Below are 12527 nucleotides of genomic sequence, written 5' to 3' on the forward strand. Positions count from 1 at the left end.
AATTTTGTAAAGCTAAGGTAAAATACAAAGGCTTAACACCAGAGGAAAAAGAAGACACCATTCAAACAAGCTTTAATTTACTCACAAGGTAAATATAATGAACAGACTGGAGCATAAAGTTCAAGACATTATTTCTTTCAGGGGCAAAACCAGTTTAGTATGTACCATATGTCTTTTTTTTTTTAAAGAAACTTTTAAAACATTTAAAACCAGCAAAATATTAAAGAGCAACTTCTGAAAGCCAGCACAGTCCTGATAAGTATCAAAAAAGATACTGCAGATGATAGTCTGAATATGTCCCTTTTCAAAAACTCTAGGGAGTACGTAACATTTCCAAAAACCTAACCAATCCAATTTCATGTTGTTTTTAATGAACTGAAAACCCCATAAAATCCAAATACTTATGTGAATTTCTGTTCTTAAGATGGTTTTTAAATTACAGATAAGCAAACTTTTCATATTAAATCATTTTTAGGGAGTCCTGATACATATAATTCATTTCGAAAAGCTAAGAATCACTCTCTAACAGCTTCCTGTGGTCCAAGATTTTAATATGCTCCATTAACTACTTATTTTCTTTTTATGTCTCTCTGAAAACAAACAAAAAAGATAAATCCCAAGAAACAGAGCTAATCTTGGGCATGTCTTTATCATGATGCTTTTCTTTTCTGTTCTTTTCTTTCTCTACAGACGACCCTCTAGAGCATCCCAGGCTCCCACACCATATATGGTTTCTGTGCGGCCAGTCTCTCACTCCCACTGCCCCCACGGACAGTAAATATACATGACCTGCATGGACAGCAAGTGTTAGTAGCCATAGCCTTCTCCACCACACAACTCCCACCTCCCCATACCAGCACTGCAAATTTCTAATCAAAGATTCAACTGTGCACTAGAATGTACAGTATACTCAAGATCTTTTAATATAAGCATCAAATAAAAATGAACCTGTGGTTAATCTCCTGCACTAGGAGTTAATCAGACCACTCAAATCCTTATTCATTCAAATCAAGGGTTTTAAACAGAAAGACACTTGGCGAAGCATTTCTAAGCATGTTGGCATTACTTAATGTGCAAAAGTTCAAGTAATTATTAAAACATTTTAAACATGAAAAAAAGGCATCATTTCAAAGCATTTCATTATTCTTACTTATGAATCAGAAAACGCTGACAGTATCTCAGTTGCCCTAATTTTCTTTCGTTTCTTCTAATGGATTTTTTCTTCTATAATTTTGAGTTGATCCTTAACACAAACAACCACAAATACACAAATTACAAATTTCCAGTTCTAAGAAATAGAGTTGGAATGACAAGATTTTACCAGTATTTCTTGCACAGTAGCTCTCCGCAAATATCAGACTGTCTCAAACTTTAAGTTCCTTTTTTAAAATATCAGAATACCTAGAGTTTTCTGCATTGAAAAAATTTTACATAGAGAGAACAGGTTTACCATTAAAATAACATTTTTAGATAAATAGTTTACGGAAGTAAATATAATTAAACTTTTTAAGTGATTTCTTAGAGACCTAAAATCCAAATAAATTAGGAGAAAATGAATTACCCAACTTCACAGTAATCGTGAACCATTAAAACTTTAAATACCACGTGGCCTACGATGACTGTCAGCCATGAATGAAACAGACCACTGAGAAGCTAAGTAAATGGAACCAATGAGATGTTCTGAGATTACTTATTCCCAAAGCCTCGCTTTGATTTTCACTTGTGTCACCACTTCCTTCCACTTAATTGACACTCGTATCATGCGAAGAGGCTGTGGTGATCCAAAATAACTTTCAACATGATTGTCCTATAATTGGGGTGGAGGTGGGGGGCAGGCACAGCAGATACCCAACAACGCGGCATCTGACTATGCCCATCAAACTCAGGGCTAAGCGATAGCATCCCACTCTTAAAATTATAAACTTCAAATTCCAACATGAAAAGGACATTTAATCCTTGCACATATATGTATTATTGGTGGGTTACTCCAAACACAGCATGGAGGAAGCTCAATACCCCATTATAGTTTATCACAATGCTTATCGATAGCAACTAAGCAACCATGACCTTTATTTTAAACAAAGAAGGTGGGGGTAGGGGAAGGCGTGGCCTTTAGAAGAATACTCTAGCACCAAATCAGTAATTCAAACCTTTTCCCTTTTTTTCTTTTTTTACTTTTTTTTTAATTGAAGTATATACAACGTACAATATTATATAAGATACGGGTATACAATATAGTGATTCACAGTTTTTAAAGATTATAGTCCATTTCCAGTTATTACAGAATATTTGGTATATTCCGCGTTGTACAATATATCCTTGTACCTTATTTTACACATAATAGTTTGTACCTCTTAATCCCCTACCCCTGTCTTGCCCCTCCCCTCTCTTCCCTCTCCCCACTGATACACTAATTTGTTCTCTATATCTGTAAGTCTGTTTCTTTTTTTAAAATTATAGTCACTAGTTTGTTGTATTTTTTAGATTCCACACTAAAGTGATATCATACAGTGCTTGTCTTTCTCTGTCTGACTTACTTCACTTAGCAAAGTACCCTCCAAGTCCATTCATGTTGTTGCAAATGGCAAAATTTCCTTCTTTTTTCCAACTTTTTCTTGACCTAGAAATCACTGTGTAAGAGCACCGTCCCACCGATGCACCCACTCCTGACAGGTGAGAACAATTAAACTAACAAAAAGGAACAACTCTTTTTAAAGAATTGTCTCTGCTGTACTTTCCACTAAGTAAGATGTAACTCCTCACTCTATAAACTGAGAACACTTGATAACAAACTTCAAAGTCTTCACTTCATTATCCAACACTACACTCAAGTCACAAAGCTGTAACCAAGTGGTACTGACCTTTTTACAGGGAATGAACAAAGAGGGTAAAGAGAAAAAGAAACTACAAACAGACTCAATTCTGCAGGCCTAACTTGAGGGACTATAAAAAACCAAAAGAGAAAACAGCTACTGTTTCACACGGAAACAAATCATCACATCCTATGGCATTTTTCATATCTACTGGCCTTCTCTGGGATGTTTACATATAGACTAAGCCCTCGTTTATCTTTGCTAGAAGTCAGTGACATAGAAAATTCGAAACAGAATGCCTAAAAAATGTTATGACTTTGGCTGCACTCACATAAACTTCCTGAAGAAAATTAAAACTGAGGTTTAATGTATTTTTAGAATTTTATTATTTAAATATATAAAATACTACACATTGCAAGCTAACTAAAGGTAAAGAAGCAGATCTCTTTGGCCTGTTTAATAAATGGAAGGTTAATTTGTAGTTAATGCATGGACTGTATCAAACAACTACTAAAGATTTTTGAAAACTTTATCCAGTCAATTTTTTCCACTGAAATTTAACTTCATTCAATATTCAGTAAATATTTAGTATGGATCTTATATGGGCAATGTATATATACATCAATGAATAAAACAGACGTGGTGGTATCTGCCCTTACAAAGCTTAAACCTAGAGCACCAACTAAATGTCAATGTCACGATCATCCCATGGCCCAGGCACTGCACTATCCACTTTGTAGGCTCGATCTTTTAATCTAAAAACAACCCATCTGCAAGGTAGGTGCTTTATATCCCAACTTCATAGGTAAGTACATCAAGGTTAGGAGGGTTTAGTGTCTTGCCCAAGGTCATGGAAGATAGCAACTGATGGAACAGACCAACTGATGTCAAAGTCCAGCTCCCAACCCATGCACTCTACCGTCCCCCAACTCAGTCCCAGAATCACATCTAAAATTCTGAATTAGCCATGTTCAAATTAATGCAGATTTCCTGCCCCCCACCCCAAAAAGTTTTCAATGCAAGGCTGACCTAATATTAAAATGATGCCCATTTCCTGAATGCCCATACACCATACATTCTGTGCTGAGTGGTCACATCAACCAAGCTGGGATTAAATAACTGTGGTGTATAATACATAAATGATAATTAACTCATTGTGTGTACACACGTATGTATACAAGAGTGCACGTTAACAAAACCTCCCTTATCTCCCAGCATTATCTATGTAAAGGTCTCTAACAAAAAAAAAACGAGAAGATATGATTACTTATTCTCAGTACGTTTTCATTTTAAAGAAGGAAAAGCAGCTTCTTGCTTTTAATACACTTCTGAGAAACTCAATTTGGTGAAGAGAAGGCAATTTCAACGGTAAGTGGAACCTAAGCTGAAGCCCCTGATTGCTGCACTGGGGTGACCAGCCTTTGCGTAGGGTTACAGGTACAGACCAGGAACTGGAAGCAAATTCCAAATGTTCCTCCCCCAACTGCTCACATTCGACTGTGAAACGAAGAGATGTACAGGCGCTGCACCTTAACGAGCTCGGCCCCCCACTCACAGCAGCAATGGAGATGTGCCTTCACCAAGGTAACAAGTGGCAGGAGCCCTCCACTACTCCACGTCCAAAGTCAACACTGAGAACATATGCTGTTAGGGACAGAAACGACACAAGAGCACATGCATCCGTGCAGGGCAGTGACAACACACTGAGCCCTAAAAAGTCAACTGGAAATAGCCTAACATCACAAAAGACATATCCCCAACTCTAAGGAATCTCAGGTTTAATTTTAAAGACAATTATATTTTAATAGGCCAAATAGGAGCAAAAATGAATCAATGGTATCTGCTCAAAATAATATTTGTAATAATTACCTATCCGACCTGAAAATTCATTTCATGTAACAGCTAAAGAATTGATAATTATATAACTCAAGGAAACAAACATCATATTTTTTCCATTTAACAAACTATAGAAACTCATTAGGAATCCACACAGAATTCCCATGCAGAGTATTAGAGGAATGGCTTCAACTACTTATCTGTGAATGAAGAATTAGGTGAGAAGCACCACTATCAGGGCCAGACAAGGAACAAGGATCCTTGGTGTTATGCTGAATGGAAAACACTAATCTCAATAATCTCCTTGTTAAGCATTCTCAGAATCCATGATTATTTCTAGATAGCAAATTAATTCTATTATGCTAAGGCCTGGACTTCTATAAAAATGGAATCTTACTGTTTTTTAGTGAAAGTAAGGAATCTTTCTCTTAGGACATTACGTGAATGGCTTCCTCCACATCAGTCCTGTTCAGGGTTCCCCAAAGAGGGCTGACATCCAGTAACACCACAGCCACTGTCTGTCCAATCACAACCTAAGATCACTGAGGGAAGGAACTATATCTTAGATTCTTCAGTCCCCCTTATGGTGCTGCGCTCAACAAAGAACACAAAGTAGGCTTTCAACAAATGCCTGTCGAAGGCACTGGTGATAACCCAAAACGCTCCTAACTGCACTCTGGGTTATACTGCTCCGTGGTGACAGTGACTCATTCGTGAACAAAACCCTCAAAGCAAACACAGTGACCTAGAAAAGCTACGGGAGCACAGCATATGCAGATGTGATAGCAGGCTCTTTCAGTTATGGTTACTAGAGATCTGCTCAAGCTGGCCCAAGAGCCCTCTACTCAGGAGAGACAATAGGATAATCTAAGAATCCAACGGGAAGAAGCACCAATACAGCAGGACTCAAGGAGAGCACTCGTGCTCTCGCTCTCTCTCTCTCTCTCTCTCTCTCTCTCTCTCTCTGCACAGCTGCTCCAAAACCCTCTGCTTCTCCCAGCTTCCTGCCCTTCTCCCCTTCCTGCCCTTCCTGTTCACCCAGTGCCTCTGACAGTCGCAAAACACATCTTGTTCTCAAAACTCACCATGCTAAAAGGACTGATTCTAATTTATGGTATAAACGAAGAAATACATCTCTCAGTTAAACCTCAAACCATAAAAAGATAAAATACATAACTAATCAACAACATGTCAAAGCTATTGGGTTTTGTTTTCCACTGTTCCACTTGCCACGCATGGTATCTGCTGTGGGCAAAACCAACTCCAATTTCTTCTTCTTGAAATCTTGCAAAGAAACAAAGAACATTTCCTTCTGTTCATCTTTTCCCCTTATAGGTTAAGCTGAAGGAAAAGACGTCTATGATTATTCTTATCTATTAGGTTATCTTTTTGTAAGTAGTATTGAGAAACAAGGAAAGGAAGTGGGTATCCAGACAACAAACACATCCCTTCCAGGAGCAAATATGTCTTCAACATCCCTGTTATTCTTACACAGAAACTGTGAATACGTGCTGAATACAGAACTCAAACAAAAACATCTCTCATAGCAATATGTGACTTAGAAAAAGGTACCTAAACCTATAGCACCCCACTTCCCACGCTGTTTCTGCAGACAGCTTTAATGTGCTGTACTAGACCAATCCTGATGACAGAAGTTTCAGCTTTTATTGCTGTTAATACCCTGAGCAATTACTGTAGCTCAGCCGGAACCTCTGCCCCGAACAGCAACTATCACATTGTAATCAGCATTTCATAAGAGACACCATTCAAACACGACGGCACCTGCTGACGTGGAAAAATTGTACAAAAGGGGCTCAGACTCTAATAGGTAAAAGGAAAATCTCTGCAGTTTTATTTCACAGCTGTATCTTTTCCATGGTGCGGTGGTATTATATCTGGTAAAGATCACACACAAAGACAATGAGCAGGGAAAGAAGTAGCAGCACCACTAGCAAAAGAAAACTCTTCAGGAAACAAGGCCACCGCCCAGATTTGCAGATGTCAGTGCAGCGTCTGTAAAAAAACAGTCTTTGGAACGCAACATATAATAAATAGCAAAGACCTCTAAAAAATGGTAAAACCTCACGTTGACATAAAATCTGAGCAGAAAGCATGTGATTTACAAGATTAAACCGCAAGGCCACCTTGTAAAACTAGAAGGTAAAAGCAGCCTACCAAGAATAAAGAAATCTTAGCAGTAAATGGCCCATTTTACTTTCTTTTAAAGTAGCAAAAAGCATGTTATTACTTACGTGATAATTTTTGAACAAAGAAAAATAAATGGCATGCAACTTTTTAACTAACTCAATCGCATATACTAACTGGACATTTAGAGTCATTTAAAATGCATTAAAAAAAAAGAAAAACTAAGGAGGGCTTCACTGGTGGCGCAGCGGTTGAGAGTCCACCTGCCAATGCAGGGCACACGGGTTCGTGCCCCGGTCCGGGAAGATCCCACATGCCGCGGAGCGGCTGGGCCCGTGGGCCATGGCCGCTGAGCCTGCGCGTCCAGAGCCCGTGCTCCGCAGCAGGAGAGGCCACAACAGTGACAGGCCCGCATACCACAAAAAACAAAACAAAACAAACAAACAAACAAACAAAAGGAGATGCAGAGTTCAGACTACATTACTTTTCTTTAGGCTGAAATGTCACATACAATGTATGTCAGAGCACAAGTATTATCAAAAGTTACAAAGCGCTGTGGAAATAATGGCTGGCTTTCACAGATACTGACACATATCTCTACAAAGCTGAAGAATTAGGATTTCTCCAGACCTAAGAATGTACACAGTGGTTCACAACCTTCAAGTACAATAAGTCCCCTACATACGAACCTTCAAGCTGTGACCTTTCAAAGATGCAAATGTGCATTCGCATGTGCAATCACGTAAATTAGTGCATGTGTCTGGCGTCCATTGTCATGTGCGTGCCTCCTCTACAAGTGGTTGTGCTTTTGTGTACTTTACTGTACAGTACAGTATACAGTAGTACAGTATCATTATTTCAAGCCCAGGATGTCTGCAAGCAAGCGTAAAAGCAGTGGTATATAGCCAATTGTGTTAGTTGGGTACCTAGGCTAACTTTGTTGGACTGAGGAACGCACTCTCTGAACAGAACTCGTTCGTACGTAGGCGACTTACTGTACAGGATCCTTTCTTAACATCTAAATGTTTCAAAAGACTCCCCAAATGACACTACTCCGATAGCACTTCACGTAACAATTGCTTGAGGAAAATACATAATAAAGTGATTCTTAACCATGTACTTTCATTAAATACGTTAATTTTAAAAATCACAGAAGCATATTAATACATTTGAAAAGCAGTTGTACAAACATGTGTGAAGTATATTTATTTAATTTATTTGAGACTGAGGATGCCTATTTACAGACCTCTGCAAAATCTCTACGGATATCAGGGGATCCAAAGCCCCAAGTGTGAGAACCAGTGGTCTAAAAACAAGAGATTTCATACTGGGCAATATTGGCACTTAGGTACCTGTGAAAGGTTTTTAATGAGAAAATACCGTAGCTATATCATCCCCAAGCCAAACTTCCTTCCCCGACCTCCACCACGGGAGACACCCAGAAAAGGTTCAAGATACACTCCATATTTGCTTAAAATACCTAAGTAAATTACAATTGCCACAGAAAATAATCATCTCTGGCCCATTTATATTCTCTCTTTTCCCTCAATTCATCATCAAATCCAAAGTTTATTTTACATCAGGTTCTTCACAATGGCTGAGAAAAAATGAACTACTACAGGAGCTCAAGGGAATCTCTGAAATTGTTGTCAGAACAGCTACTAAATGAATAAAAACTTCAGAAACATTTGTTTACACTTCGTGTTATAAAGCTGATTACTGCCTTATTTGAGTGCTGCAGTCACCAGGCAGTCAGCACTCAGAGGTGAACTGGTTACCAAGTCAGTATGATAGAGAAGCAATCAAAAGAGACAGCCAGTGGAACTGGGAAAAGAGAAGGTACAGAGCAGAATCAACAGCACATGGAAGGATGCTTACCAGTTTGAAGTCTTGGATGCTACAGATGAAATACGGTGTGTTTGGCCTCCGACTCTCGATATACACACAGTCTTTAAAAGAAAAAGAAAATTTAAAACAATGGCATTTACCTTTAATGGATCAAAGACAGGGCCCATAAAGCCACTGCATAAATAAATAAATGACAAAGCACATGCCTTTCATAGAAAATAAATTTTTAAAGGTGATATTAAATGACAAATAATTTTAAGCTAGAGGAAAACAGCTCTTGGGTTCTTTTTGACCACTTTCTGATAATTTAAATAACTTGATAAAGCCTCAATTATTGTTTCCAGCATCCCTGAAGAAGGGAGAGTGGGAATCCCATGAGATTATCCATAGTCAGATGGAGAAACTTCAATAAAGGGAGTTACTTGCTCAAGGTTACACACCGAGACAAAATCTTGAATATCTTACTCAGATAGATGCTCCCTGTCTTCACAAAGAGAAACAGCTTTGCCAAATGCTGCTTTATTTTTAATAAATATTTTGTGAGGAAATAAGTGAAATACGTAAAGAAGACTAGCTTGAACATGCTATTACAACGACCTTTTCACACACATGAAGAAAAAGAAAACCAATCTAGTATCTTATGGATAACTTTCTATTAAATTTTAACCTGAACATATTTTCTAATAGTAAAGAAAACCAAGGCAGCCAATCAGAGATGGAACAAAGTAAATCAAATTACATTTTCCTCAGGGAAGAAGGGCACTTTTGTAAATGACATTTGACGTGGGGGTGGCTGGGTAATTATTTTTGATGCTCTCAACAGCTGGAGTCTAAAGGTTATTTTTTTAAATGATCAGTTAAGACACATTTTTTTTAAGAAGCAATGATTTTAAGGGAAGCAGTGACTATAAAGGAATGTAAAAACTCTCCACACTACAAGCTAAGACTCAGAAGTAAAGGCATCTGCAGGCAATCTAATTTTCTAGGGAGAGTGACCGTAATGCCCACGTTTAAAATGCCATGAGTTTTATCCTTCCTCATGACCCTTCACAACAAATGTGTCTTAGAATAACTCTAGATGCTTGAGAACAGAGGCAGGTTCCTCTACTTCTTTGTTTCATGCATGTTAACAACACCCTCCCCAGCAAAAAGCAAAGGAGCAGAGAGGTTTGGAGCCCTCGATCCAGTGGAAATTCTAGTCCCACCACAGGCGCTAGCAGACCCACTAAGAGGCAGAACAGGAAGAAAGACACAAAGAAGACTAAAGGCCACTGCCTTCCAAGAAACTTTCTGAAAGACATCAGGATTCTTGTAGCCCAAAGTCATTACAGAAAAAGAAGAAATCTGAAAGCCAATCATTTAGGCATCCAGAATTTCCCAACAAATTTCTCTACTCAGATGTAGGCTCAACAACAGCAATCCGATCTCTGAATCCATATAAAACAGCAGCTCAGGAATGAACTGCTGACAGAGCTTTCTATCTTGTTCCAAAGTCCAGGATGCTGGGGAAAAAACTCTGTTCAACATTCAGGCAACATCCACTTAACACGCTGATCACCTTAAGGGACAAAGAAGAGATCTCTTCCCACTGTGGTAGAGAGTTCTCTACCTAAGCCCTAACTTGCTGTTCAAGTAAAAACTGAAGAAACCCATTCCCTAAAGCTCCGACTTGCACAGTGTGGGGACAACCCAAGGTTCTCAATTTCTGTGTTCCAAGCCTTGTTGTACCCACTACCAGCACTTCACATCTCTAGACATCCACTGTTTACTCATCTCACCTGAACACAAATCACAGCCCATATGCCCTCTTCTTCCTATAACCTCCTATAGAAGTAAGTATTTTCTGTATCTCATAACATAACACTGTCATACCTAGCTACTATTCACTGACTTCAAAACTAACAGGTCCCTTCCTAACTAATGATCTCCACTTTCTTAAAGCTCATGTGACAAAAAAAAACTTGCTGTATTCGATGGTCTGATCCCACATCACATCTCGCCCTCCCCTACGCTGCACTGCCTTAAAGAAACACCAACTCCCGTACCCCATCCATACCAAACCTTCTTTATTCCTTTATTCTTACAAGCACCTGCAACCTTATAATGAGTTACCTCCAGTGGCAGTAAACTCTCATGACTCCTCTGTAAAGAAACAACATCTCCTCTCCTTGATGTAAAATTTCCTTTCCTTTACATAAAGTTGACAACTTACATCCCCTGCGTGGTCAGTTATTTGGCAGAGAGTCAGATGGTCTGCGCTGTCTACTTCACTATCAATTTTGAGCTCAAAGAAACCAAACTTATTAATTTCTGCATTCACCCCCCCAAGGACTAATGTCTGACACTGGTGTTGGTAAGACTAGACAGAACTGAAATCAATGACAGATGGTTAGATAGTGAGGATTATGAATAACTTTATTCTTTTTACACAATGAAAAGCTTTATATTCTTTTTTCATAATCAACAGAATCATTATTACTATAAACCCTCTTATATAAAGTAAAAACATAAAGTAGGTATTAACTTGTATATTAAAAAGCTTTCCAGAATAGGAGAGAGAATCTATATTCTTTCATTTCTCAACTACAAATTTACATTCAGGAAAATGATTATCTCTAATGATTATCTAAATGATTATCTCTGAACATATATCTGTTAGAGAAGAAAGGAAAGGAATATGCTGGGATGTCAAGGACAGCTACTGATATCCCTTTGCCTAAACACTTCTCCGTGGTCTTACTGGAGGCTGCCCTGCAGCCCTGGCCTGAGGAACGCTGCCATGAGGGATAAGGTAGTGGAAGAGAGCAGATCCACAAACCTAACATATGGAATTACCACGTTCATTTACCAATGCCTTATTACTAGATTAAAAAGTCACCTCTTTCTGTTTAAAAAGTTATCGTGGCAACCCAAATTGATCCAAAGCTATAAATCCAGACATGAGATTCCAATGCACAAGGCTAGTAATATGTAAAGCAGGTCACTGCATCAAGTGATCTCTATCAGTATTTTGAAACTTTTATGTGAAAAGGTCTGACTGAACTTATCTTCAAAATTATCTTCAAAATTAAGTGACAACACTTAGAGTTTATTTTACATAACACACAATGACCAAGATCAGAGGTTATTAAAATTCTTGACATAAATTAAATTTGTTCACATGTCAAACCTGCCATAGGAATAGGGAAAAATACACTGCTTTGATTTGATTTTTCTAAATCATTTTAAAAAATGAAAGCATGAAAAATTATTGTAGAGTCAAACTTTTCTTTTTAACCCTCCCATAAAAAATAGGGGGATCTAACTAAAAGAGAATACATCCTAAAAACAATTTGGAATTTAAGTCTCAAACACACACAAAAGTCCACTTGTTATTGCTCTTAATGATTTTCAAAACAAGGTTAAATAAGGCCATATAACTCAGAAATATTTCCCTCTTGTCTTATTAATGAAGCAGCTATTTAAGAAAATAACTTTACATAGATGTTTACAGTTAGCACAAAAATAAAGTGTTTTATCTCGAAAGGGAATGATGAAAACATAAGTCAATATAAAAAGGAACAAAACTGGGTCGTTTGTGGAGACGTGGATGGACCTAGAGTCTGTCATACAGAGTAAGTCAGAAAGAGAAAAACAAATAACGTATATTAACGCATATATGTGGAATCCAGAAAAATGGTACAGGTGAACCTATCTGCAGGGCAGGAACAGAGACGCAGACGTAGAGGACGGACGTGTGGTCAGGACACGGGGGCGAATGGGGAGATTAGGGTTAACATATATACGCTACCATGTGTCAAACAGAGAGCTGGTCTGAACCTGGGAGCTCAGCTCGGTGCTCTGTGGTGACCTAGCTGTGGGAGACGGGGTGGGGGGGGGGGGGGG

At 38.4% G+C, this 12527-nt stretch overlaps 1 protein-coding gene across 1 annotated transcript in view; it reads right to left on the reverse strand.

Annotated features, from left to right (window-relative positions):
* The window catches only part of RERE (arginine-glutamic acid dipeptide repeats), a 259834-nt gene that overhangs the window by 218558 nt on the left and 28749 nt on the right, over nucleotides 1–12527 (reverse strand). Inside the window, exon 2 of the mRNA XM_007453328.1 lies at nucleotides 8673–8743. Coding sequence (XP_007453390.1) covers nucleotides 8673–8743 — 71 coding nt within the window. The remainder of the gene's footprint in view (nucleotides 1–8672; nucleotides 8744–12527) is intronic.

Source organism: Lipotes vexillifer, unplaced genomic scaffold (genome assembly GCF_000442215.2).
Source record: "Lipotes vexillifer unplaced genomic scaffold, Lipotes_vexillifer_v1.1 scaffold575, whole genome shotgun sequence".
NCBI classification, from domain to species: domain Eukaryota; kingdom Metazoa; phylum Chordata; class Mammalia; order Artiodactyla; family Lipotidae; genus Lipotes; species Lipotes vexillifer.